The sequence below is a fragment of the Colletes gigas genome, unplaced genomic scaffold, assembly GCF_013123115.1.
Source record: "Colletes gigas isolate AHSC1104 unplaced genomic scaffold, ASM1312311v1 Colletes_gigas_Sc00009, whole genome shotgun sequence".
NCBI classification, from domain to species: domain Eukaryota; kingdom Metazoa; phylum Arthropoda; class Insecta; order Hymenoptera; family Colletidae; genus Colletes; species Colletes gigas.
In genome coordinates, this window is record NW_025106638.1 from 7,599,912 (window position 1) to 7,627,896 (window position 27,985).

Genomic DNA, 27,985 nt, shown 5'->3' on the forward strand with positions numbered 1-27,985 from the left:
GGATAAACAGTTTACATTCTTTTCTAAATTAAATATAGATATTAGTATAAATTGTAATACGTAATATACAGGATAATCTATTACAAGTATGTTTATTAAACGTTTGGTATGGTTTAGTACGCTTGTTAAACGTTTCGATCATTTATGTTTTTGTTCGTCTCCTAATTCTTCTAAAAATAACGAAGATATTAGGATGTGAATAAAACATACAATTAAAGAAAGTACATGTTAACAGATTATAAACTCGTTTATGTAATATTGTTATACGAGCGCACCATTTCATTAGATAGACGTCACTGTTCCAACTCGAACTGATGAGAACCGGTAGAAGACTTCGAACTTTCAAACGTTCAAAACATTCGTTTTACCGCTCCACCAAGATGGAGCTCGAGTCGCTTACGGTTGAACCGATCGTCCCTGCTCGAGAATTCCTACATTCCTACGCAGGTGAGTCTTGCGATGATGTGGCACGTTGGCCCCATTCTCTCTCCGAAGCATCCATCGTTCTGGTCTCTAGCAGCTGAGCCGGACCAACAGAATTCGTATCTTCGACGAAGATCTTTTTCAAAAGTAGACCGATGCATTGCACATTCAGTCCATTCTAGAAGGTAAATTTTAAGCCTCTTTTGGATATTTTTTGCAAAAGAAAACTTAAAATAATGAAAATTACGTATGCTACGTATGGCTGAATGTAGGTATAAAAAAATGGTTTGACTGTTCTATTAATTTATAGCAAAAAGGCAAAATGGCATCTTGATTAGTATAAATTTAGTTATTACACTATATCCTTGTGAAATCAAACAACCTTTACCTCAAATATTCTTTTCTATCTTTTATAGTAAACGAGTTATTCAAGCAGCCTGTTCTAAATGTTCCACTCTGTGTATACAGCCTGCAATGACCGTCATTAGGTTTTTCAGTTCTATTTATTTTACAAGTAGAAAATCTTTTCTGACATTATATAAAGCTGTTAGGTAACAAGTGCAAGCGTTAATTACAGCAAAACATATATTATTCATAACTTAGAAATGTCTAAAAACTGATTAAATTTAATTCGTTATAAAAATATATTATATATCTTGTTTGCTACAAATTCATTAATTTACATACAGGTTGTCTTAACCGATCACTTTATAGGAGAATGGCAGCATATGGACGTTGATTATACAAAAAAAATATTAATCCTTAATAACATAGCATGAAACATTCTTCCGTTCGTTGTATGTTTCATTAAGTTACAGTGCGTAATTAACAAAACTACACTGGTGTTCGATTTCGCGATACACTGTATGAAGTTTCATTAATTTAAGTAATTTCCTCCGTGAAACAAGAGTAGTTCAAATACCAAGATATCGATTGTGTAATATTATTTTCCATAAAAATTCAACCAAAATGTAAATAGCAGGAATCTGGCGCGTCGGAGAGGGGTGAAGGGAGAGGGGGGGCACGGGTGGGGACTTCAACCATAACCGCAGGCCGTTGTCCTACTTGAAAAAATCGTGATATCATAAATATTTAACGAACGAGTGAATTAATTATGATCATCGTTTAATGTTTCATAAACCATTAAATATCTTAATAAACGGCTGAATAAAAATTATACCTTGATTTTTATCTGTCTATGAAAACACATTAAAATCCGTGTATGAGTCATGCGCTCCCCTCTGCTAGGTCTTATACAATAACGGGATCACCTTCGCATTGGTAGCTTCGTAAACATTTCTGAAGTATGCTACAGACCGTTCTATCGGAGAGTTGAACGTTAAACATTAAAAAATTGATAAGTAAGATACTTTGTTTTTTGTACACGCAGTGTATACTGAACGTTTGCGAAGGAGTGGGGATGGAGATGGAAGAACTTCTTCCGGAGACGGCTATTTAGTCGATGCATAGTAAGCTCCGTTGGTCAGTAGTGATTAAGCGAACGCTGCAAAACAACTGCTGTGAAAGATGTCTGTCAATGAGGTAAATTGACGTTATTCGTTTGTTTTTCGTGAATCGTATGTTTTTAATCAATCACGCTATCGTACAAAAAGTATAAAAACGACGATCATTCATGATGAAATCGGTCTATATTATTTACTCAAGTTCGAACAAATATAATTGATTATAGCATGGTAACACAAACAAGTTCGATTATATTTAAACAAAATACCGAATTATACTCAATAAATTGTACAATCTCAATTATTTATAAAAGTTTCCCATTTTATAAACAGTCGGTTAATACCATCAGAGTATTTGTAATTTTTAGAATTCGAATACGTTTATATTTATTGTACTAATATTTTTCGTGTTTCTTCGTTATTATATAAATAAAATTATAACAGAATTTATTTAATTGTTATTTGAATAAAGGTGTATACAGCATAAATGCATACAGTATTTGTAACGTTCGGGAATACAACCGCTGATAAGACTGTAATCTGAACGGTAATCTTTAAACACCATGTTATCGATTACCGTCGTGAACATCGATCAGCAAAAAAATAAGAACGAATTTCTACAGAAAACGACTTACTGATTGTATTCGATTGTAATAACAATATATGTACATATATCATACGAATGGAGATTTACACGTTTTGCATAGTCATTCTGACTGAAAGGTCAAAATGTTAATTGCGAGCGTGCATACAAAATTATGAATAAAGTCTGAACTGTAATAAAATAATACTTATCTGTAGATATATAAACAATATAGCTTTATAACATTACGACTGTTACCGTTTTGCAGAAATTCCAGACAGCAGTGGACGGTGTGAAACTTCTCACTAAACGTCCCACAGACCAAGAATTTTTAGAACTTTACGGATTGTATAAACAAGCGACCGAGGGCAACGTCAATACGTGTAAGTTACCCATTTCGTCCTGTGTTTGAAAAGAAATATATTTTCAAGACTAACTTTAGCCACTATTCTATTTATAGAAATGATACTAAAGTTTTTTTTCTTAAACCATTCGTTTACAATTCGTTATACATATGTATACTTTCGCTTGTCAGTTGTCCCGATGTATTTATAAAAATATAAATCAATCGGTGATTACATTTAAATATTTAATATTTATTACAATTAACATATTGTACAGGATGTTTACGGATTGAATGGTCAAACTTGAAATCAAAATTTCGGACCATGAATAAAAAATAATTTTTCTCTGGACGTATGCTCGTAGATGCTTTATATTTAAAACTATCGACTATATTAAAATATTAGTTTCGAATATAATAAGCAAATACGCACTTATGCTTGTGAAAAAGATTAAACATTATTTTAAAAAATTACAGCTAGACCCGGTATGTTGGAATTGAAGGCAAAAGCGAAATGGGACGCGTGGAAGTCGAAGGAGGACATGTCGCAAAACGATGCAAAAGAAGCATATGTTAAATTAGTTGAAAAGTTGACGGCAAAATATAAATAAAACGCATAATTGTTATGTTAATGTTATAGTGGATACAGGGTTGCCAATGCATAGCAGAACGAGACACAAGAATTACTTGAAGAGGAAAGTTAAGAACATGGTTATGAATGAGAAATGTTGATTGACTTTTTAATTACAAAATATAGTGAAATATTTTCAAGTAAATAACCTGAGTGCCATTCGTTTATAACCTGAAACTATGTTAGGAGAAGAGATTCCTAACGCCTGTGACATTCTATTAACAATATTTTGGAATGAAAACAAGTCTTGTTTCTTAATTATCCATGTATGCAACATTACCAAATTGGTGTATTATAGGGGATAATTGTACTAATGAAAAAAAGATGTCACTATACAACACCTTTTACTATTAGCACTTTTAGTACTTTTACCAAAAAATATAACAGATACTCTTGACTCTGAAGACTTGATTTATAAGAATGATATTATGCCTGTATAATAATATCCCCAGTACTACAATTATACTGTCTCAATTTAAGTTCAATATTATTTTTGGAAAACAACTATAAAAATCTAGATCTACTAATTCTGAATTTGATTTATTTAAACTATGTCTGGATACTCACAGATAGATCTAAAATTAAACAAGGACTATTCACAGGGATAAGTGTATTTTTTCTCGGTTTAAATTATTCTCTACCAATAACATGTATCGTGAGGCTTCAGTTTTTATGGGAGAATGTGTGGCAATTACTAAACCTATCATCGAAGGACTATAACAAATCCTATTTTATACGTATAAATTCGTTAAATGCAATTATTAGTATTAATAACACAGACTTGTCAATTAATATAATAAAGATGTGAAGCTAACCTATAACATTCTGTACATATTGTGTCGTTGGATTTTGATGGAAATTTAACGATCCAGAAAATTGAACACGCATATCAGAGCAATTCCTTATTCCTCAGTAACAAAAAAAATATCAAAATCAAATTTTACGACTCAAACAACCCCTAAACCCGTTTCATTCATAACGAACAATGTACGACTAATAACACTATTAAGTTAATTCGTGTGTTTGAATATCCAAACCATTGTGTGTCGGTTTCCTCTCCAGCACTCCCTAGTAGAGAATATACAATTATACACGTGATGAAGAGAAAAGTAGGGGAATAAGAACTTCGTGGACGATTTTGGGGGTGTGAAACGAGTGGTAAGGTCGCGGTCGGAATTTGTCTGAATTGCCAATTCTACTGACGACCCTGGTTGAACGTAACATTTTTCAAAATTAATGTTAAATAATTAAAGTAGTTTAGTACTGTGAACGAAGAATTGGATGCCGAAAAATTTAATGTTTCATGAAAATGAGTATTTCCGCCTTAGATAAAGATACGACAAAACTTCTAACCACCTCACAAATAATAACTTCGGTATCTAATGCAGCGAAAGAATTAATAGAAAATGCGCTGGATGCCAATGCCAAAAACATCGAGATCAATTTGGTATTTTCTACTCTGTTTTCGTATTTTACAATCGTGTATTGCCTTTTACGTGTTATTTTTTGTTATTGCATCTCTAATTTCGGTCGTTTTAATATGAAATTCATACCTCTATCATTAGACAGAAAACGGTGTTGCTTTGATAGAAGTAAAGGATGATGGCTGTGGTATTGCCAAACGAGATGTACCTAACATGGCTTTACAATCTTATACATCCAAAATATGTGACTTTTCTGATTTAGGTAAATAGTTATTATACTCTGAAGGAATACTAATAAAACAATACTCTGTATAATTTTCTAACTGTTATATTTATATTATCGATAGATACATTAGAGACATATGGATTCCGAGGTGAAGCATTGTATGCTTTGAGTGCTGTATCGGATCTCACAATTATAACAAAAACAGAAGAAGAAGAAGTAGCCCAATCATATACTATAGATCATTCTGGACATATTGTAAAGTCTGAATCCTGTCACAGAGCTACTGGTATGAAAAAAAATGAAACTGTTTTATTTGTTTATTTTTTGAAAATATTTTATTCATTTAGGGACAACTGTTCAAGTCAGGCAATTATTTAAACAAGTACCAGTTCGAAGACAGATAATTACTAATTCAAAGAAAGCTAATCGAGACATAAAAATATTAGAATCCTTAATCAAGAGTTACGGAATTTGTAAATTTTCAATACGGATGAGTTACAAAGTAGATAGTAATATTATTTTTGTGAAACCTAGTACAACTACTCTCGAAGAAGCTGTGACATACACTTTAGGTAAAAAAGTGACATCTAATATGTCTTGGATAAATGTTGAAAGTACTGAGGTAATTATATGAATTACAGTTATACAATGCGATTAAAAATATTAATTTTCTAAATTATATTTTTTAGTTTAATATGAAATTAATGGTACCTAAAAAAGAAACACAGAATATGTTGGAAGTGTTTCAGTCAGGAGCTCAATATATTTTTGTAAACAACAGGCCTATTAAAGACAAAGAATTAGAGAAGGTACATTTTTTTTCACTTTTATTGGAATTAAATAATGCAATTACAAGAAATTTAGAACTTATTTTTAGATAATAACTAAATCGATATCAGAAGCATTGGATTCACCATCAAAGAAGCCAATATTTATTTTGTACATTTTAATAAATGCAGCAAATATTGATGTTAATCTAGAGCCGAATAAGAATTCCATACTTTTTAAAGACCAGGTAATTCAACTTTCAGTGAAATTAATTGTAACTCAAATTTGAAATTTATGTATAACGTGTATTGTATGTACAGAAAGTGGTTTTTGATACACTGGATAAATATATAACAGATTTTTATGGAATGCAAAGAGAAGAACAAGAAGAAAACGTTTTCAACGAATCGCTTAACGATTATCAAAAATTTTCACAAATGATGAGTAATAATGACGAAAAAACTGAGCGACCCGCGTCTAAAAAAAGAAAATTATGCACAGAAAAACGTGATAATAAACGGATCAATGAATACATGTGCACATCTCAAAAGTCTGATGATAATATAGTTAAAGATCTATGTCATGCCGCTAATAGTAATTCCAAAGATAACGGAGAAGCGCAAATTGTTAAAAATGAGAAAAATGATGAAAAAGAGAGTGGTAATAGTTGCATGGAAATCTCAGAAAATTTTAATGTTGCATTACCAGCTTTGAATTTGAGCGATACAGATTCGAATAATTCGCATAACTTCGCATTACTTTGTGGTGATGATAATGATATTTCGAATGATCCGAAGTAAGTATCTCAAGCATTATACATCAAGTATAACAATTTTTAATATATTCTTATCTTTTGCAGCGACAAAAATACAAAGAAAGACACAGACGATAGTGCCCCATTTGAATTAACTCCACATTCTGATTCATTCAATCAATTACCTATCGTCGATTTAGGTGAAGATTTTAATTTTGAAGATGTACTAGCGACACGTAGCACAGAGACTAAGCCGGAAGATACAAGCGATAAAGAAAACAAGATAGAAAGCGCGAACGCGCATGTTTTGCAGTCAAAGAAAAATAAATCGGTTTCAACAAAGCGTGTTACATTAAAAGAATGGAGCAAGGGACATGTGCCTGGTATAAAGGTAAAACTGCGAAATGAATTCGATTATAAGAACATTATGAAGTAGGAAAATTAATTTTATTAGGGAGGTACGGATGTACAACCTTACATCGATAAAGAGTCCAATAAATCGTTGGAAAGTGAAACCCATGGAAATACTTGCGAGGGCTTCATTAAATTTTCTAATCATATGAAATCAAAAAGTAAATTGATTGAATATTTTAATTCGTTGTGCATAATACGTACAAGAAGTCGACGTGTGTAATCGGTACTTTTAATTTTTAGTCGTAAAGAAGAATCCCGCTCTGACAGCATCTCAAATTGCGTACGCGTTAATTAATCTTTGGAAAAAATTATCATCCGAAGAACGCGGTTATTACAGAGATCTCGCACAGGATGAAAAAGTAGAGGATAATAAAGAAAAGGAGGATATCGAAGAGAATGAAATAAATGCTAAAAATTGTAACACTAATAAAAGGTTAAAAAAAATATTGGAAAAAATGAATGCAATGAATATTCCGAATAAACACAATTTGTTAATGAGAACCATTGTACCCTGGGACATGGATTTGAAAAAAGTAACTGAAGGTTTTCTGAACGAGTAAGTGACCGAAGTTATTATATCTACATATATGAAACTATTTATCGTTATTTAATATTTTATATAAATATTACAGAAAAGTGTGTAATAATGCCAATTTTATTGTTGGGTTACTATCCCCTAATTTATGGATTGTTCACAAATCCGCACATATTTGGATTTTAGACACGATTCGTCTAAAAAAGGAATTAAACGTGTCCGATGCAAATACAAATGAGGCAAGTTTAGAACGCGCAATGGTATTTTTACTTTATCCTAGCATTGTTTACATAAATTATCTGCAATTAATTATAGGAGAGCACAGAGAGCATAGAACAACTTTTGAAACAATGGTTCTCAGAGAAAGACGATTTGTCAGTATTACATCCCATACATTTACTTACATAGAATGAGAGATTATAATATAAAATATCATAATTATATTTAAACACGATTATTTCACTAAACTTGAAATAATAAAATTTTCAAGACTAAACTTTACATTTCATTCGGCGAGAAGTGTCGAATAAAATCACGTGACTGGGTGGCAGGATCGAAATTGTGGGGCACTGTGTTCCGATTACATACGGAACCAACAGAAGATACAAGTTATTATTTATGTCGTTTAGGGCCTTATTTGAAAGTTATTGTTGTATAAAGAAATCAAATAAAATAATATAGAAAAACATAGATTTAAATTATATTTATCAATGAATAAAGTGTAGTTTTTATTCACCGTCGGATCTATGATACACTCCTGGTCGGAGGTGCACGACTAACCAATGAGATTCTTCCGCAAATCACGTGATCTTATTTACAGTCTCCTCGCTGGATAAAAAGTACAGTAAAGTCTGGGATCGCGAAGTCGACATTGTCGACAGTGTGCTTCCCGAAGGAAAGGTAGAAGGATGCAAATAATCGTGTGATGAAATTAGTAAGCGGGACTTAATTAATTCCAAGAGGATAACGAGCTACGGAACGGAGGCGTAGACTTATCGTCGTTAGAGCATAATTTGCAGATACTTTGATAGATAAGCATTCATAATCGGGACGCATCCAGAGTGTAAGAGATAAATTAGGAAAGATATCGAAACGTTCCGGACATCCTTACATACTCGTGCGTCCCGTAATTAATCACTAGTGAAATGATTCGTTGCGAATGACGTTCATCCTTTTATCTTGTTCTCCCAGAGTATGATTGTGAAAACGAATACGGAAACGTATGCGTTCACATTCTGTAACTATTCCCGTTTGAATCGACCTAGTCTGAAACTACGTTAAAGCGAGAAATTGCAAAGTAACGATTCAATGTATCGTGAAATGTAATCGTATTCGAGAATAAATAACTGCGTGACATGCAATAAGTTCCTTATGCATCACTCAACAACGCTTTGCAATACCTCAACGTCCATGTTTTCCATCTTATTTCGTTCCAATTTACTTTCTAAACTGTTACACGTCTCGTTTTCGAATTCGTTACTCAACATTTGATAGTCCACGTACACGAAACACATATTATCAGTGTCGTATGCCGAAATAAATAACCCTTGTTCAAACATTAACTATTTCGATGCTAACGGTGACTATGGTCACCCATGACTGCTGTTCGTTGTATCCTGCCGGTGACTATTTTTATTTTTTCCTTAAGATCATTTTTTAACGCTATTTCTATCGCGGTATTTTCACACCTTTGATAGGAATAGTTTCGAAATTTCAAAGTCGACAAGAGTTATCAGATCAACTTTGTACACAAGCTTCGTAGTACATTGTAACGATGTATTGTTTCAATAAAATCTATTATTTATACTTGAAAAAATTCGTATAGCTCGACAATACGTAAAAACTGATCTACATAGAGATCTATATAGAGATCAGTGTCGAGATCTCTCTGGATCTGAGAGAAATTTATTATCTTTGGATTTGCACCACTTAAGATAAATCGTATTCTTTTATTTAAACTATAATTAGTGTTACTTCTTTTGCAAATATAAAAGTGAATAGTTTCTTACAGCAGGTGGAGCGATACTAATTTCCTATTCAAATTTGTCGATGGAAAACTAAATTGCAAATGCATTCTAGGCCTTGTCCCATTCAATGCGTCTGCTCGACATCCGGGTGAAACTAAATTTTTCGTTGTATCGCTTCACAAGACTGAATATTGTAATAACGTACATATGTATACCTACAATATGTATGCAACAGCGATAATGATCTTTACAACAATCGTTTCGAATTCGGTTTATACTTTCAAGCATGTCATAAATAAATGAATCGCAGGCTAATTTAATTCTCATCTAGCACTTCATCGATTCTCTCTACTTTCTACATATTTGAACTTGTTAAATTTTCCTATTCACAGATTCGAACCTAATCTCGAAGATAATAAGCAATCAAATGTTAAAGAAAACGTTAAAGCGAAAGAAATAAATAGCTCCAAAGAGAGTTATACGGAATCTTGGTGAATGATAGATCAGTTTTATCATTGCCATGATGTCGCGATTCTTTCAGCTCGTCTTCGACAAACCGTGGAAAATATCATTCTGCTCGCGCGAGACTTCGAAAAGGTACAATGGGAGAGAACAGGTTAAAGGAATAGAAGACCAACGATGCAACGCATCGCGAATCGAGACAAATCGTTACGAATCGAACTGTATCGAACCGTATCGAACCGTATCGAAGAATTTCGCTACGGTGACGCGTGCCGATACGTGCTTTGTGGGGTTAAGGCGCTACCGTCGATGAAGACGCTGTTTGGTTTTTATCCCGGTCCTTTTATGGTTATACAGTATTTCCGCGCGGGTCCTTTACCTCGCGCTCGAGGCGTCCCTCGGCGTTTCTCGCGTCTGTGGCTCTTCTTTTGTTCGAAGCTTGGTTGATCCTCAATTTACATTCCGACGCAGTTCATCGCGCCACTTCCTGTTACTCGAGCGCCTATTCCCTTCTCGCTTCCCGCTTCCCGTTTTTCACTGTTCGTTCGCAGCGACCTCCTTGTCAATCTACCAAAAACAACCGCCAGATGGCTGAGAATTAACGATCGATTGTCGTTACTGCACGTCGATCGACGATCAGCTTGTCACAGGTATCGAACCGCAAAAGCTTTTGTAAATAGAAGGTACATATCTAGTAAACTTTTCAACGTTTAAATCGTTTCTTTTTCAAGTTAATTTTGTACATTAACACTTTAACTCTGCTTCCATATTAGATAATTTGAATACAATGTTGTACAATCCTGTTAGATGTAGATATACAAAAATGGTGTGTGATAAATTGTATTTGCACGTTTCCAAAACATTCGTGTGACAGGGCTTTGACATTCCATGGCGGGGTAGGCTATTCATTCCGCCTAATTACCCTCCTTCCCCCGAAATCCTCATCCCACAATGGGGTAATTTCGCATTAATTTTTCATTTTCTTGCCGTCGACAAGACATTCGACCGGGTCGAGTCAAGTGTTCCTTTCTCCTTAGCGCGAAACTAGTAATCGTACAATTTTTATTCGAAATGTCTTTCGATCAGTGGGTGGAACGAAACGTTAAAACGGTCCCGAAGCGCAAGGGGCTAAATTTCTTTTGGTCTCTTTGCCACGAGAGTTTCTCAGCTAATAATTTACTTACGCGTCGTAACACACGGACGGGGCTTCGCTCCATCTATGGGCGTAAGCAGTAGGACCGGAAACGACGCGGTCGTCGTCTCTCGAGCGCGGGGTCAAACGGGCGGGACGGGTTGGGAAATCACCCCGCCGTCGAAACGGTCCACCGAGGTACCGTTTGTTCGTACACGACGTTTCGAGATGCCCGCGTGGCAATGCCGCACGCAACGATGCACCGACCGCAGAAGCATGGGTGGTTGTCGCGGTGGCGCAGGGGTGGAAGGGAGAGGGGGGAGGGGATTGGGCGGCAAAAGGGGAGGAGAAGAAGGTGTTGAGGTCGCGTCAACGAGCGCCACGCTGGAATACCAATGAATTTCGAAGCAGGTAGCGCGTGAGCCGAATTCTATGCCCGGCGGCGGCGCTTTTCGTGCCTCTTCCTTCTTCCTCCTGCTTCCCCTTCGCGCGTCCCTACGCTGCTCAAGGTCACGATAGGTCGACCTACGAGACTAGATAGCAATAACAATAATAACGACTCCGGTACGCTGTAAAGGAAAAACGGTATATGCATCGAGCAGTACAACTAAACGAGGATCAGCCGCCATTAACCTATTATCGGTGCTTTATTTATGAGACGTTCGACGGGAAATCTTGTACCGATGTGAACATTTATATCGAACGACGATTTTAGTGATGCGCTACGGAATCAATTGTTACTGGTGATGGGACATGGTCTTCTCAGTACAATCTGCAAACAAAGCGAGAGGACCATGAAAGGTGTTATGACAATATTCCAGACATTCGAAAGGCCGTGACTAGTATCGTCAAAGGTACTGCACAAAAGGACATAGCGCAGTCATTTGAGACAATTGTGGACCGTGTAAATCGTTGTATCGCCACAGAAGGCATGTAGGATAAATAAATAATACAAAACATTTTCGCCTCCAAAATTTGTCATTGCATACTAATTGTACGCGATCTAAAATTGAAGATAACATTAGGAGGACCTAGGTAAGAGTTAATTTAGGAAGAATTGACATATTTAAGGTCACTTATGTATCTTATGTTATTAACGTTTATGATCATTTATGTATTTTAATAGAGGAATAGAAATCTGTTAAAGTTCATGCTATGTCGCCTAAGAAGCCCATAAACATGGTTCAGAAGTGACACAACTCCGTCGGTTGACCATCCGCTATCCGACTATTAATGTAATAGCAAGTTTCTTCAGGTGGAAAATGGACTATAGAAAAAATGTACTCGCGCCACTGGATGTTTATAAGTTTTAAACTGGGTCATCCGGCTATAGAAGCCGCCGAAAACATTTGCAAAGCTAATGGCGCGAGGTCAATAACCGTAAGTTGGTTTTGCAAGTCCTAGACCGGAAACAATAGTCTCGAAAACAATGAAGGCTTATTAACTTGGATCGAGGTCTTTCGAAGAATTAATTTGAAATGGAAACAGTTAACTAATTGCCTGCGAAGATTAACGACTATCGATAGACATTTGCTCGAGCTTGAGAGGGCGAAGAAACGTCGTAAAGTAGCTACGTATTATCGCAAAACAGTATGGACATCAGAGAAATCTGTTAACATTTTTTTTGGCTACCACTGGTCCGGATGAAGCATTATTCGTTATTCTAGTAATGGAATATAATTCGCTATCTCGACAATCAGCAGATAATTACGTATCCTTACATGCTCAACCAGCTTTCTACCATCAATAACGCCTATGACCTGCGAGTGACCTACGATGATCGCTTGTCTTATTCCCTGCACATCAGCAATATTGCCATCAAAGCAAGTAGATTGCTTGGTATTATCAGCCGAGATTGTCACGATTTCAATAACCCACTTACTCGAAAACCACTATAATAACTTATTATTCGTTGACCCAATTCCTTCTCAAGTATGGGTGATAGGATTTTCCTCTATGGAACTAAACAAATTAATTCTTAAGTTGAAACGTTAAAAGAAATAAATTTGGTTAGGATTCATGAATGGCAGCGAGGTTACAAAAATAAGTACTAAGGCAAATTTCATGTTACGTAATGTACTATTATTTAAGATTGAAATCTTGGTCCGGTAGAAAATATTGATAGTCAACGTGTTATGATATTGATATCTATTCGGTATTAAATGGTATTGGTATGAAACCTTTGACACCAACAACCACAACTTTTGATACCTGTCGACACTTTTCGCCGAGTACTTTAATATCGAATTGCTTAAGTATCATCGATACCCAACGTATCGGTCCGATCGCTAGTCACCGCATCGTGTTACGCATATTAACCGAATCGAGGAAGGTGCAGCATAAGTTCCTTCATTTTGCGGTTCGAACGATCGCTCGGCCGATGAATTAACCACCATTTCGAGTCGATCCGACACCGGTCAAATATGCATTGAAAATTAAAAATACAATGTCGACTCTTTATTTTTAAGATCGTTAATCATTACGATAAACGTTCCGAAATTATATGTTTTCCATAGGGCCTTTCCAGTGTACTTGGTTGAATGATGATTTTGTTTGGTTTGAAACAGCAATGGTAATAATGACGATAAGAAGAAAAAGAAAAACAGCAACGACAATGACAGGAAGAATTGTAAGAATTTTAGTGAAGGTACAAAAATAGATACGGAGATAAATTTTAGGTTATAAAGTCAACTTCTTATTTTTAAAATCGTCGACCATTACGATAAACGTTCCAAAATAATATGTTTTCCATAGGGCCTTTCCAGTGTACTAGGTTGAATGATGATTTTGTTTGGTTTGAAACAACAACAATGGTAATAATGACGATAAGAAGAAAAAGAAAAACAGCAACGACAATGACAGGAAGAACTGCAAGAATTTTAGTGAAGGTACAAAACTAGATACGGAGATAAATTTTAGGTTATAAAGTCAACTTCTTATTTATAAGATCGTTAATCATTACGATAAACGTTCCAAAATTATATGTTTTCCATAGGGCCTTTCCAGTGTACTAGGTTGAATGATGATTTTGTTTAGTTTGAAACAACAACAATGGTAATAATGACGATAAGAAGAAGAACTGTAAGAATTTTAGTGAAACAAAAACAGATACGAAGACAAATTTTAGGTTATGATTGTCCGAAATCGAAATATTCGTCTCGCAGAAACTTTGACGGTGTTGGACTGGCAATGAACGCGTCAAATTCGCCGTTCGTCTAGATAAAAATGTGCCCAACTCTGTGAAACGTAACTCGGAAGACGTTACACGGTTGCGGAAGGGAGAATAATTTGACGGAAGAAATCCAGAGCGAGACCAAGACCCTGAGACCGCGGTAAGGAGGGGGAAGACCGAGGGAACGCGGTTGTGTCCGCTTTTCCATCGTTCGTGAACGGGGGGTCCGTTCAGTTTGCTTTCAGTCATCCCGTAGTACGCGCCGATACATCGCGCACGACGATCGCACACGTTCGCGCGCATCTTTCGAATCGAAGTCGAATCGAAATTTTAATTTGTAAAAAAAGAAAAAAAAAACGCACCGATCTCGTTCGTTCGCCGATCGTCGACCGTACAGAAGGGCGAAGGATAACGGAGCGATCTATTCGCGCAGGAACCATGCGCGGGAATCGTGGAACGATTCTACTTCTGTGCGTCGCGTGCAATTGTTTGGTGAGTGCGAACAATCGTTCCCTTCCTCAAACAGTGATTGCATTCTCTAGGATATTGACAATTTTCTACGAAACAAATTAATGCCGTCTCGAGTATTTCATTTTTTTTATTTTAATTCTTGTGGCGTGCGAGGCGATCTTAATATATTCGAGTGACGATTTACAATTTTTTTTGTGTCGAGGTTTAGTCAGCCGTATGAAAATGATTAATATAATTCTATGGCCAAGAAAACGGATCAAAATTATATATGTATTTAGGTAAGAAATTCTGAGAAATTATATACATATTTATAATTTATATGTATAATTTAAATGCATGTAGTTAATTATTCTAAAATTATTAAAGTGATTCTGTGGTCCTGAAGATACATCAAAATTATATATTGTATAATACATTGTATATAATATCCAATGTAAGTATATACTTTTGGTCCCGATTCGGTTTCTATTTGTGCTGACATCAGTTTGCTTCAAAATAACCCATTTTTTCAATATTTCTAACTAGTCGCTTCATAAATATTTATTTTCTTTGTCAACGATCGAAAGTCATTCTCAAGTGGTTTATGTTCGTCACAGATGTGTGCATACACTTACGAGCGTATACACTTACACTTACAAAGTGTTTTATAAATTATCGAGATAGCGATTAATTTTTTTCCCCGGTAAATCGGAAATCCCAAAATGTTTGATGATGTATAATTTCAATTATTTTTATCTTAAAAACTATTGTTAAAAACATATACTATCATTCTGCAAAATCACGTTTAAAATCGAAGTTGGACAATTCGTGTCCTTCCCTTGTTAGAGGTGTGAAAATGGCGGGTTAAACCTTTAAAATTGAACTAGTCGAATCTCGATTCTCGGTTACGGGAGATCTGCGATCGATAGTTTTATTTACGCGAAACTCGAACGATCGCGCGCAGATCTAACGCAACAACGGGAAGATCCAACGGGAATTCATGTCTACGGAAACGGGATAATGGGGGGTTTGGCGTGTGCAGAGAGGGTGGGGGCTCGTTAACGATTCTAGTGCCGATAACCCAGCGGATAATGACGAGGGAGTCACGGAGATTCCCGTGAAGCGAGCAAACGTCGCGTAAAACATGGCGGTCGGTGCAAATTCGAAATCGTTGCTCGACAAGGGAACGTCGCGATCTGTCCCTCCCCAATTTTGCAATTTCACAACATTCGTCGTTTCGAACTGAGAATTATACTTCCTTTGTTGCTGCTAATTTTGTAAACCACCCCTTACATTCCAGCCATGTAGTCAATACTTGTCAGATTATATTAATGGACAAGAGGATTGTGTAACACCACGAAAGCAATTGCAATTGTACTTTACCAGTTTGCAAATGTAACATGAGCTTTTCTAAAGTGCACCTTAATACTGTAACTTTGTAATACTGTCGACCACTTATTTAAATCTAGAGGCACATTAATATGATTAGGCTTACTAATAAGGCCCATTAGCCAAGTCATAAACACTAGGAATCACAGGAAATACATAATAAAGGAATTCATGCAAGAAAATGGGCGAATATGCAATAAGGAATAGGATAGCATTCAACATGTAACAGGTGCATGCGCAGGAATAGATGGGACATAACACAAGCATTAACATAATTGACTAGGGAATATACACTGGCAGCTAACAAAAGTATGCAAATTAGTCACAGAGTACATTCCTTATTACAGATACGTATCAGAGAGAGTGGTTCAAAATAAAATCTACACCCTGTACCGGGACTAAGCGATACTAACAGACGAGGCAATAAGTCACAATAGACCAGACATTCTGTTAAATAATAAAATAAACAAAGAAGTATACATATATCAAATTGCTTTCTTTGTTTGGAAACAATTTCATGTATACCGAATGCAGTTTATAGAGAATTTTAGATAACCGTTTGTCCCACATTTTTGAAAAGTACTCCATTGAATATGAAGAGGAAGATATGGTCTCGACATGACGGTGCTCAGCATACTCTGCTAGATATACGGGCAGAATATTACAAACAAGATTTGAATATAAATGAACTGGACGTGGTGGTCCTGTTTTCTGGTTATCCCGGTCATCAGGTTTTACGCCGCTATATTTTTTTTATGAAGTTTTCTAACACGTAAATATGAAAATAGGCATATTTAAACAACGATAAAACCTTCTCGAGAGTAAACAACAGAATGCCCTCTATAACATGCATCGAGATCAAGGTCAAGGTTGTTCGAACTGACTTCTGGTACATTACACAGTAACCAGTGCTAATGACTTTCTTACTAACGATTAGCGACGGATAGAATCTTCCGAAGGTCGAATAAATGGATGCTCTCTACAATATACGTTAAGGTTATGCTCAAGGTCAAGGTCAAGGTCAAGGTCAATGGAGCTGACTTCCTCTGTATTATGTAATAATCGGTGTTTTTGTGCGTTAGAAACGACGCCAGCGCCCCCAGGCGTCCCATGATCGTAACTGACGATGTTTGAATGCTTCCCATTGCAGCTGAACCCCCATGGAACCGTGTACTTGCTCGACTTCGCGGCTGCCATTGTCGTGGTTCGTTGGCTGTAATTAAACAGCCGCGACAGAACGTAAAAGGCGCGCAACAATCGGAAGAACGTTATCGTTGTCCGTGGTCGCTCGCGAAGAACGAATCAACGACTCTTCTTCGAACAAAAGTGCGAGCCGCGCGCTCACGGGTAACCGGTTAACGGTGCGCAATGCGCGCGTATGTATACGCGCTCGTATCATCGACTCCTCTTGCTTATAGCAATGGCCATTCGAATCCCTTGATACGATTCGAAACGTTCAACGCCAATAGTTCAATTGGACCAATCCAACGCCTTAAATCTAGAACATTTAAACATGCATACAATAATGGAATAGTAAAGGACATTTTGAAATTTTTTTTTTTATATGGAAATAATTTACAGTTTAGTGTAACAATATTTCGAGGACAACTATATCCTGAATAAACTTCCTACTTGAAAATATTTCTGAGAAACAAGTTTCCCACGAAACAGTCTGAAGACTACTACGAAGTAACGGGTGCAACGGTCATGTTGCTAGAAGAAAACTGTGAAATTAACAGAAGAGAATAGAATTGGCTAAAGAATTTTTTCGATGGTATTCGACTGCTTACCATTGATTGTAAATTAAATTTTTTACTTCCAATTTAAACTTTAAATTTTTATTAAAACGTATCGTAACTCGTAAGTAATCGTATTCGATCTCGCACATTCCATACATATTATTATTATCGAAGATGATTCAAATCTGGGACCACCGGCACGTTCAACGCGAATGAAAAACAATATTGTTTACGATTCGTCCAGGACCCATTAGTAGAACCCATTTATTTGACTTATCTAGCAGATCGTATCATAGTCGTTACGCTACAAACCGTTTCAACACTCTGCAATTACTCGATAGTTTATTAGTACATAATTAGTTCGAACAGATCGTGCAGACAATTAATGGTGTCGTAATTATGTCAGAATCTGGTACATAAACCTTATTGATAAGTCCGACCAGTAGATCCGGGATAAAACACAGTCGTCTGTTTATATTTATTTCTACTCATTTACTATAGCAAGAAAGAAAATACAAGAGCGAGTATTTGAGTACGTGATGTTAAATAGACGTAATGCTTTAATTGGCCGTACTGCTTTGACAATTTTATATAATATTTGTTAATACATTTTTTATTTCTGAAAGACTGAAAATTAAGTTGTCTGTATGTTTCGTATCATAAGCACTCGAAGTTGGATATATTTTCTAAGAATAAAATTCGAATCTGACGTCACCAATTTGTTCGATTTTGAACCCATCGCTACGTCAGAGATTTGATCAGTTTCGAGCCCCATCGCTACCCAACGGACTATTCGTCGTGGCTGCCCACAGCTGCTCACAGCTTCCCAACGAACTATTCGTCGTGGCCATTATCGCTACTCTTCTCCGACAACAGTTGTTCCGCTATCATCTGGAGCTTCTGTCTCCACTTACCTTTCCTTCCGCGTTTCTCTGTTTCCATTGCCACGGATTTCTCGTGCGAAACTGTACGCGCATTGTTCGACAGCTCGTGAGAATCTCGATGGACGGTAAGCTTGGCTTGATCGAAGCCTACGCGAGATCTCTATGAATCTAACAAAGGTTAACATAAAATTAAACACCTTTCGTTATGTCCCCTTTAATACGATACAATACTTATCTGAAACAACTTTAATAGATGGTATGGGGAAGTTGAAGGTATTTCTACGTGTTTCAGGGTGCAATCCTATCTTCGCCAATGACGAGAAGCACGAGGCTTGGAGATGTGTGTAACAGGGACGAAGACTGCGAGTCGAGCATCGCCGGTGGACAATGTCACCTTGGATATTGTCGATGTTTGCCGTACTTCGCCGCGTACAACGCGACGCACTGTATCGAGGGTGAGCATTTGTTTCGATCGTTTCACGAGAATTGACCACGGATGCACGGTGTTTTAAAACCGCCGGCCGACTGTAAAAAAGTATAAGTCAGTCACTTAGAACACTGTACGACGCGACGAGAATCGAAAGTAATCGAAAAAACACTAGGTAACGTGTATTCGTTTGTTTCACGATATAAAGCTACGCTTCTTGGCCAAGAGTGTTTCGTCGACGAGCAATGTTCCCTGAAAGTGGCCAACAGTGGATGTTACGAAGGTTTCTGCGGCTGCAAGGATGGGTTCCTTCAGTTTCGTCGGCACACGTGCCTGGGTCGTAAGTGCAGTAATTTTTAGGTTATCGAAACATTCTTTCTTCCGATATTAGCGATACTAGTCAAAATAAATTTGTTAATTTTCAGCGGCAAAATTGGGCGAGGTTTGTTACGAGCACGCTCACTGTAGACTCTGGCAGAAAAATTCTCACTGCGACTTTTTGATTCCCGACTTGTTCGGCCGGTGTCAATGCACGGCACCAATGCGTCGCGAGAACGATGTCTGCCGTCTGGACGATCTCGTCAGACCTCCACCTCTCGTTGATCACGATTTAGACTATTCGAGCTCGACGGAAATGGCACTGGAAATCGACGAGATCGATGATGATCGTACTTCGATACCCGAGAATCAGCAAGAGGAAACAGGTAAATATTTAGGTCGCTGAGTCTTGTAATATTTATTAGTAAAACCTCAGGTTAAAGATATTCGCTAAGTCTAATAGAATGTCTGCAAATCTAACATCGTTACTGATGGAACAGTTTTCCAATTTAACGGTGATAACGAATGTGTTAATTAAATGAAGTGCAAATCGTTAGATTCACCCGTTACCTAACCCATAATTCTCGAAGCATTCGACCGTATCGGCGATGGAGTTTGCACCTCGACTCCTCCTTTCGTTCTCACCTAACTACAAACATTGTTGCCACGCCTGTGAAGTTCACAATGTGAACCGTGAGAAGGTTCATAGGGTGCGAAAACGATCTTCGATTCGATCCAATTGGATCTTTGTAGGCGTTCAAATTTCTTGGTTAAAAAACGACACGATGCCCACGACGACACGCGCACCACCTATCCTGATTCCAGTGAACCTGGTCACCGGGCCGATCATCGAGGACGCGACAGCCAAGCCGCCATTGCCGATCGACGAAGCGGACGATGACGACTCCATTATCGTCGATGCAATTACGGAGTTCCCGACAATGTTAAGCACGATCTCTGTTTCGACGTTAGGTAAGTAAATAATTTAAATTAATATGAAGTTCAATCAGATTCTTTATCAAGTCTTGTCATTGGTGAAATTAAATTGATCAAGTGTATATTTGTATTCAAGATTATATGAATGTATGAATCTTGTCTGTCTTGTTCGTAGGACCTTTAAAGACGGATCGACACGAGTCGAGCACAGCAGCGGCCATCAGTTTGGGAATTGAATGCGTTTCCGATCTCGAGTGCCGATTGGCGGATCCGTATTCCAGGTGTATAGGTGGCGTTTGCGACTGCGGATTCCGCGGGAACTCGAGCTGCGGCGCGAAGAGAAGAGGGTGCGCTGCTGGCACCTTCCAATGCAGAAGTTCCGGCGTTTGCATCAGCTGGTTCTTCGTCTGCGACGGGAGATCAGATTGCGCTGATGGATCGGACGAACGGTGCACCGAGCGCGATCTGGAATGCCCCGAGGAGGCGTTTCGCTGCGAGAAAAGCAAAATCTGCGTTTCGAGAGCGGCGCTGTGCGACGGGAGTCGCGACTGCCCGTACGGCGAGGACGAAATCGGCTGCAACAACAGGCGAAGTAAGTTCTCGTATGGTTGTAGGGCAGGGCTGACGAACTTCTGACACGTCACGGGCAACACTAATTTTGCCCACTATCAACGTGTTTAGTCACCACTCGCTGCATGTAGGCACTTTCCTTTCAATCGTAATAACCAAACGATTGTGGAGGGGTTCGCTTTTCTTTGATTGGGGCCAAGCAAGTAAGTAGTAAGAGCCGCTATTTCGTTACCCTTGTTGTAGGGATATACAAGATGTTTCAAAGTATTTTGTATCTACTTCGATAGTGGACAAGAGCCCAAAAGTTGATTACATACCCGAACTGATCTATGGTATAAATATTCGGTGTTCGTCTCCACCAGTGAGGGGAGATTTTCCTTAAGGGGCCTTTCTACCTTGTGGGATTAAAAAAATCGATATTTTTTTTTTGCATTTTCCTTTAATATGTAGTCTCGAAAATATGTCTACCAAATATTAAATTGAAATTCGGAAACCTAACGAAGTTATAGCCTGCTGAAATGTACCGCGCGTAGGTATAACAACTAGACGTGAAACTTTAAAGTTGTTTTTCTCGAAACTACATCTTTCGGCACTGCGTGCGTGATAACTAAAAAACTATTCAAGATATCAACATCAAATTTATACAGTATCTTCAGAACTGGTCTCCCTATAGCATGAACTAGGATAATTGCGATATATGCAATACTTTTTCTTTTATTAACAAAAAAGCAACCAAATATATGAAAATATTCAGTATTTTTTCGTAAAATAGCTGCCATTTTGCCATTTTTTGTTTTTTTGAAAAGATCCTAGTTCATGCTATAACCACACTCATCTATATTAAGAATATCGTTGGTTTTAGGATTTCGAATAACTTGTTCGCAAGATATCACGTACTTACGCAGTCGTGTGCCGTTCGTAAAAACTGTTGTTTGATGATCAACAAAAACAGCGTAATCAATAGATATTATGCGTTGCAAAAATTCGTAAATATAGCTAAATATATAATAAATGTATCTACAAAATCCGGAATTAATCGCTCTTTAATAACCCGCAAAAAAAAATCACAAAGGAACACGTATTTTTCATGCCTACAAGGTAGAATGGCCCCTTAAGACGCGAAGGAAATCCTACTATATCGCTTTTAATACCGATACGTGAGATATTTTTTATTAGAAATGGCTAAGTATTTAGAGTTACCTTTAACAAGTGGATGACTTATCTCAAAGACATGTTTTATCGCTTTTGATCCCAAGCGATAATATATTTGAACGATAATAATACTTTCAGCGTAAGATAAAAAACATTGATCTTCGAATTATTGATAACGATAACGTATATAAACACTCGAAACAATAATACGGGATTATTTTATATTTATACTTTGTTGTTTTAACAAATGTCGTAAATTACATTGAATTACTTTTCTGTTGAAATATTTTGCTGACTGAATGTGCAGTAAAACTAGTAGTAAAAGTCCTTGTGTAGGAGGCTAACGGGCCTCTTTAGCTTAGAGAGGACAGGGTACAGGGGTTTTCCCATGACGTAGGCCGCTTTGTTCCTTACGGGAAAAGGGAAAGCGGCAAAGGGATGGCAAGGCCAAGCAGGCCAGGTCATCGGACAGTTACAGCAAAGACTTTGACGAGGATTGTCACGTACACTCGCGCGCGCCCGACTAATATATATCATTTATTTAAAATATATATCATCGTTATTAAGACTGGGAGGGTTTATTTCGGGCTCCTGACAACGTCCTGTTTCCCTCCATACCCTCCCACACTTGCTTCATAGTTTTCTGTTTCCAATTTGTTCTTGCAATCATCAAATTCTGTCTAATTGTTTCTGCACACACTTCATTGCATTACTAAAGTTTAGACTTCTGTTTTCTGTGTGTCTATCTATTTCAGACCTGTCCGATAAAGACGACCTAGAAAGTCGCTTTCTATAACCAAAGACTTGCGAAGACGTTGAACGAACTATTAGGTTGTGTAATAAGTTCGTTCAGGTTTCTTTATGAGAACATTAAATACCGACAATTTTATATAGAATTTACTTGATCAATAATGTGTGTGCCATTTTGTGTTGTGATTTTATTTAAAATATCAAATAAATCCTAAAATCTTATACAGGATATTCAGCCACCCCTGGGAAAAATTTTAATGGGAGATTCTAGAGGCCAAAATAAGACGAAAATCAAGAATACCAATTTGTTGATGGAGGCTACGTTAAAAAGTTATTAACGTTTAAAGTTCCGCCCGTGCGGAATTTTTTTCTCGAAAATGCGCAGGATTTCGGGGGTATGTCTATTGACCAAAAATGCTTATAATTGACCCCTGCAACTAAAAATAATTTTTCCAAGACGATTCGAAATTCTTTTTTTTTACCCAAAACTTTCAACTACATGAATTTTTTTCTCGAAACTGAGTAAGATTTCGGGGGTATGTATATTCATAAAAATGATTGTAATTGACCCCCGCAACCGACAATAATTTTTCCAGATCGATTTGAAATTTTTGAATTTAATTGTTAATAACTTTTTAACGAAGCCTCCATCAACAAATTGGTATTCTTGATTTTCGTCTTATTTTGGCTTCTAGAATACCCAATTAAAATTTTTCTCAGGGGTGGCCGAACACCCTGTATATGAAAAATCTAACAAAGAATCGTAAGCGCAACAAGTGTAACAAAAAAAGGCAACACTTGACATTCTTTGTCATTTCCTTTTTATAAAATGATAAACAGAATGTATATTCAGAGTCTGTATCAATATTTTGCATACACGTCGGCGTTGTCATGAATGGAGATAAACATTCGGAATTCTCGGAAACGAATTTCAAAGTGTTGCCACCATGACGACAACTGATCATGCATTAAACATACTGTTACTTTAAAACTGTTGACTTTATCTGTCTAAGAAAATGGTACCGATTCATCGTTGGGGTTCAACAAATTTTTCGTAGCAACAAATTTAAAAGTAACATTTTTTTATTGCAACGCAATTGTTCATATCTGTGATTCATAGTGTTAAGGATGGGATAATATTTTTATTGCCTTTAATTTCATCGCACCGAATAAATATCGCTTAAGCTTTCATGTTTTACGATGTTTTGCAATTTATTTTTTAACGAATCCTCCGCGAAGGTAATATGTTTCGATCCAACATTGTACATCGGTTTTTTTCAACTAATATTATTTATTTTTTCGAATATGCTTCAACATTTTTCGAAACGTGCCGAATCCATTTTGTATTTTTTTCTACCGCGGCGAATGAAGCGGTGAAACAAAATAGGAATAAACGAAATAATCGCGTATCGTTTTCCAGGGTGTCCGGAGGGTGCGTTTAGATGCAACAACGGCCAGTGTCTGCCAGCGTACGAATTTTGCAATGCCGTGGTGTCCTGTCGAGACGGTAGCGACGAACCAAGAGGCGCTTGTCGGACTCGAAATCGCGGAAGGATTTCCGCCAGACAGTGCCCGTTTAGATGCGACAACGGAAGGTGTCGTTCGGACGCCATTGCTTGCAGTGGCCGCGATGGCTGTGGAGACGGCTCCGACGAGAAGAACTGCTCAGTTTGCAGTCAGTAGAATACTCATTTATCAATACCTCGATGTTTATTGTCGGATATTCTTCCAAATGGCACCCGCGGCCGATCGATCTGAAATTTACTGCAGAGGAGGGGGAAGGGGAATGGATGTCAAACGTAAAATTTTAGCTTCGGGAAACGAACAATTTTCAAGATGTTAATAGATAAATGCTGTCGATCAAAAGTAGTCCGATCTATATCGTGTTTGGACTCGTTTTAATCGGAAGAATCCGAGGAACGCTTTGGTATCATTTGTGAGGAAGGTGACACGAAAACTACGCAAAGTGACATTTTGTATAGAGGGTGTTCGACCAACCCTGGGAAAATTTTAATAGGAGATTCTAGGGGCCAAAATAAGACGCAAATCAAGAATACCAATTTGTTGATCGAGGCTTCATTATAATGTTATTAACGTTTAAAGTTCCGCCTGTAGATAGGCAACCTGTGAACAGCTGTGTGCGCGTGATAGTGGTTCTCATTCAGCATGAGAAACTCTACTTACTGACGTATCGACAGTCTTACATTATAATCTAAGAGGGTCATTGGCAAGGAAACGGATGATTAGAGACGGAAGGTGTGAGTGTGGGCAGGGGGAGGAGAATGTGGTGGAGTAATGTTTCAGTGTGGTTTGTATAACCTGGAGAGAAAGGAGATGCGAGGGAGGTTGAGAAAGGAAATAGCGAAGATAGGGGAAGATGTGGTAGGGTTGTTGGCGATGAATAGGATCAGGGTATATAGGGTAATGAAGGGTTTTTTTTTATAAGATAGGGGAGGATTTGTGAAGAAAGAAAAGAAGATGGAAGATAGAAAGTTAGGAGGAAGAGGAGGGAGAGGAGGATGTTCCTAATGGGGTAGTGATAATTAGGAATTAAGACTAGAGTTTTATTTTCTTTTGTATTAGGTTAATGTTACCTTTAATTTTAGTTGTAAGCGACTGCTGGAAGCGAGGTTAGGGTTGCGGGAGAGTTAAGAAGAAAAGAGGAGAAGATGAGGGGAAGGAGGAGGAGTTAAAATAGCAGAAGAGAGGGGAATACCTGGAGTAAGGAACAGGAGACAGGTGGAAGTAGGAAATAGATGATTTAGAAAGTAGATGGTAAATGGTGTTGTTAGAAAGCCGATACTACTAGTATTGCTCCCAAAAATATAGGAAAGAAAGAAAGAAAGAAAGACAGTCTTACAGTTGTATGAGTGAGAACCACTATCACGCGCACGCAGCTGTTCGCAGATTGCCGTTCTACAGGCGGAACTTTAAACGTTAATAACTTTATAACAAAGCCCCGATCAACAAATTGGTATTCTTGATTTTCGTCTTATTTTGGCTCCTAGAATCTCCCATTAAAATTTTTACCAGACTCGGGAACCTGTGCCGCATTTGAGTTAAAATTTTTAAATTATAGCTAATTTCACGTCAATTTAGGACATAATTTTATTGTGTTATTTTAGAAGTATTAATGAATATTTTTAAATAGAAGTATAATTTCTCAGACATACAGGGTGTTCGGTTACCCCTGGGAAAAATTGTAATGGGGGATTCTAGAGGCCAAAATAGGACGAAAATCAGGAATACCAATTTGTTGATGGAGACTTTATTAAACAGTTATTAACGTTTAAAGTTCCACTCGTACTGAATTTTTTTCTCGAAAATGCGCAGGATTTCCGGGGTATGTTTATTCACCAAAAATGATTGTAATTGACCCCCACAACCAAAAATAATTTTTCCACAACGATTTGAAATTTTTTTTCATCGAATAATGTAGGCACCTTGTCGATTTTTCTTGATTTTTAGTAATTTTGTTTGACGTCCTACAGAAAAGTTGTCTAATACTTTTTTGTAGGTGCTCATGAGCTATACTTAAGAAAAAAGTTTCATTGAAATATATTCTCTATTGTAGGAGTTATGGCTTTTTGAAAATTGGTCCAATTTTATGGGGTTCTTCCCATTTCGCGCAGTCAAGGGATAGCTTTTCGTATATTTTTGGAATTGTCACATATTCTTCACCAAAATACGCGTTGTTTGCATTTTGAAACATGAAAATCGTCCCATTCGTTCGAGAGTTATGATGTTTTAAAGATTCACATTTTCGGGGAACCATTTCAGGCCTGAGATTATATTTTCGGTAAGGAATTTTTTTCTCGAAAGTGAATAAGATTTCGGGGGTATGTTTAATGATCAAAAATTATTATAATTGACCCCTGCAACCGAAACTAATTTTCTTAAAATGATTTAAAATTTTTTAATTTAATTTTTTAATAACTTTTTAACAAAGCTTTAATCAAGAAATTGGTATTCTTGTTTTTCGTCTTATTTTGGCCTTTGGAATCTCCCATTGAAATTTTTCCTAGGGGTGACCGAACATCCCGTATAATTATATTTTACGCATAGCGTGCTATCTACCATTCTGCGAGGTTATATTAAAATCGGACACGAGTCGATTTATTAGCCACTTTCAAACGTTTCCGTTCCAGTCATATTTTCTGTTGTAGTACATTGTTCCGGTACCGAGGTACGATATCGATTTTTTTGTCCTAAGCGACGAGATTGAACGTTATCTGTTTTCAGGATGCACTGCGTTTCCTTAACCCACTCGAAACATGATTATCGGAGCAAACGAATCGCCGCCGACGCGTTCATCGCGACCGTCCACGGAATCTGCGGAAACGGGACGGGAGGATAGGGAACGTCGATGCCCGCGCCATTTGTGAACGGTGCACCAACCAAAGACGCTTCGAGGACAAGGGTCAACGTCGAAGACCAGTTTCCTCGGAAGCAAGCAACGATCATGCTCGCTGCCGCGGTGTTTTCTTCTTTGTTGCAACCTTTCGATGCACTTTTACAATAAAAACTTCTAAATCGACCAAACGATCTTTAAATCTTTTTCCCCGTTCTTCCGCTAAACGATGATTCCCTTAATCTGTTTCAAAATTAAACGATTTTTAACTCTCGAACACTACAACGAGGCACTGCGATTCTTACTAACTTTTCTCACGGATTATTTTACGATTCCAACGGAGCGTGATTGTCTCTAAATTGTCAGTAGACTTCGAGTAATTTTCAATTATATCCTCAACTTTGATTTGAACGAAGAGAACGAAAAAATAGAAGACCCTTGTCGCTAAATGTGTTGGAGAACTAACCAGGCCTGAACGGGCTCTTCAGAGGTAGACCGGAAGTTGTAAACGAGTAGGACAGTTTAGAAAGGCGAACATTAAAAGATCTAGCAAGACGAAGGAAACGACTAGAGAAAGGAAATGAAAGAGCACGCTGACAGTGCCGTAAACTGTCACAATACCAACATTCCAACACTTGAGCACGGCGGATGGAGCCTCATTGTATAAGGCGCATTCACTGCTCGAGGAGTCGGACACTAAGTGCTAATTGACGACACCATGC

The 27,985-nt window shown here is 37.4% G+C and overlaps 3 protein-coding genes across 6 annotated transcripts; all 3 read left to right on the forward strand.

The window, feature by feature from the left end:
• The first annotated feature begins 490 nt into the window (after positions 1-490).
• Positions 491-3,588, forward strand: LOC122397569 (putative acyl-CoA-binding protein). The gene is made up of 4 exons (XM_043396819.1): positions 491-608; positions 1,814-1,965; positions 2,738-2,852; positions 3,290-3,588. Exons 2-4 carry the CDS (start codon positions 1,951-1,953, stop codon positions 3,421-3,423), a joined length of 264 nt encoding a protein of 87 aa, XP_043252754.1. The 5' UTR covers positions 491-608; positions 1,814-1,950; the 3' UTR covers positions 3,424-3,588.
• A 150-nt stretch (positions 3,589-3,738) lies between these two features.
• Positions 3,739-8,905, forward strand: LOC122397568 (DNA mismatch repair protein MutL-like). 3 transcript variants are annotated; one of them, XM_043396816.1, is made up of 12 exons: positions 3,739-4,890; positions 5,009-5,129; positions 5,215-5,379; positions 5,441-5,715; positions 5,783-5,902; positions 5,971-6,108; positions 6,182-6,657; positions 6,721-7,006; positions 7,070-7,187; positions 7,270-7,585; positions 7,662-7,803; positions 7,880-8,905. In XM_043396816.1, the coding sequence occupies exons 1-12, from the start codon at positions 4,747-4,749 to the stop codon at positions 7,970-7,972; spliced, it is 2,394 nt and encodes a 797-aa protein (XP_043252751.1). In that variant the 5' UTR covers positions 3,739-4,746; the 3' UTR covers positions 7,973-8,905. The 3 variants fall into 3 exon arrangements, with proteins under 3 accessions (XP_043252751.1, XP_043252752.1, XP_043252753.1); XM_043396817.1 differs by having other exon boundaries at positions 5,013-5,129; XM_043396818.1 differs by having other exon boundaries at positions 3,739-4,180.
• Positions 8,906-14,576: 5,671 nt separating this feature from the next.
• LOC122397253 (low-density lipoprotein receptor-related protein 1) lies at positions 14,577-27,424 on the forward strand. 2 transcript variants are annotated; one of them, XM_043396303.1, is made up of 8 exons: positions 14,577-14,789; positions 19,052-19,214; positions 19,395-19,526; positions 19,612-19,890; positions 20,258-20,476; positions 20,616-21,032; positions 24,333-24,587; positions 27,155-27,424. In XM_043396303.1, the coding sequence occupies exons 1-8, from the start codon at positions 14,736-14,738 to the stop codon at positions 27,172-27,174; spliced, it is 1,539 nt and encodes a 512-aa protein (XP_043252238.1). In that variant the 5' UTR covers positions 14,577-14,735; the 3' UTR covers positions 27,175-27,424. The 2 variants fall into 2 exon arrangements, with proteins under 2 accessions (XP_043252238.1, XP_043252239.1); XM_043396304.1 differs by having other exon boundaries at positions 20,330-20,476.
• The last annotated feature ends 561 nt before the right edge of the window (positions 27,425-27,985 follow it).

Coding starts and splice junctions, on each gene's coding strand:
- LOC122397568 (XM_043396816.1), top strand. CDS start 4,747: ATGAAAATGAGTATTTCCGCCTTAGATAAAGATACGACAAAACTTCTA. Junction 7,007..7,069: donor GACATGTGCCTGGTATAAAG/GTAAAACTGCGA, acceptor TAATTTTATTAG/GGAGGTACGGATGTACAACC. Junction 7,586..7,661: donor ACTGAAGGTTTTCTGAACGA/GTAAGTGACCGA, acceptor TAAATATTACAG/AAAAGTGTGTAATAATGCCA.
- LOC122397253 (XM_043396303.1), top strand. CDS start 14,736: ATGCGCGGGAATCGTGGAACGATTCTACTTCTGTGCGTCGCGTGCAAT. Junction 14,790..19,051: donor GCGTCGCGTGCAATTGTTTG/GTGAGTGCGAAC, acceptor TACGTGTTTCAG/GGTGCAATCCTATCTTCGCC. Junction 19,215..19,394: donor CGCGACGCACTGTATCGAGG/GTGAGCATTTGT, acceptor CACGATATAAAG/CTACGCTTCTTGGCCAAGAG.
- LOC122397569 (XM_043396819.1), top strand. Junction 2,853..3,289: donor CGAGGGCAACGTCAATACGT/GTAAGTTACCCA, acceptor AAAAAATTACAG/CTAGACCCGGTATGTTGGAA.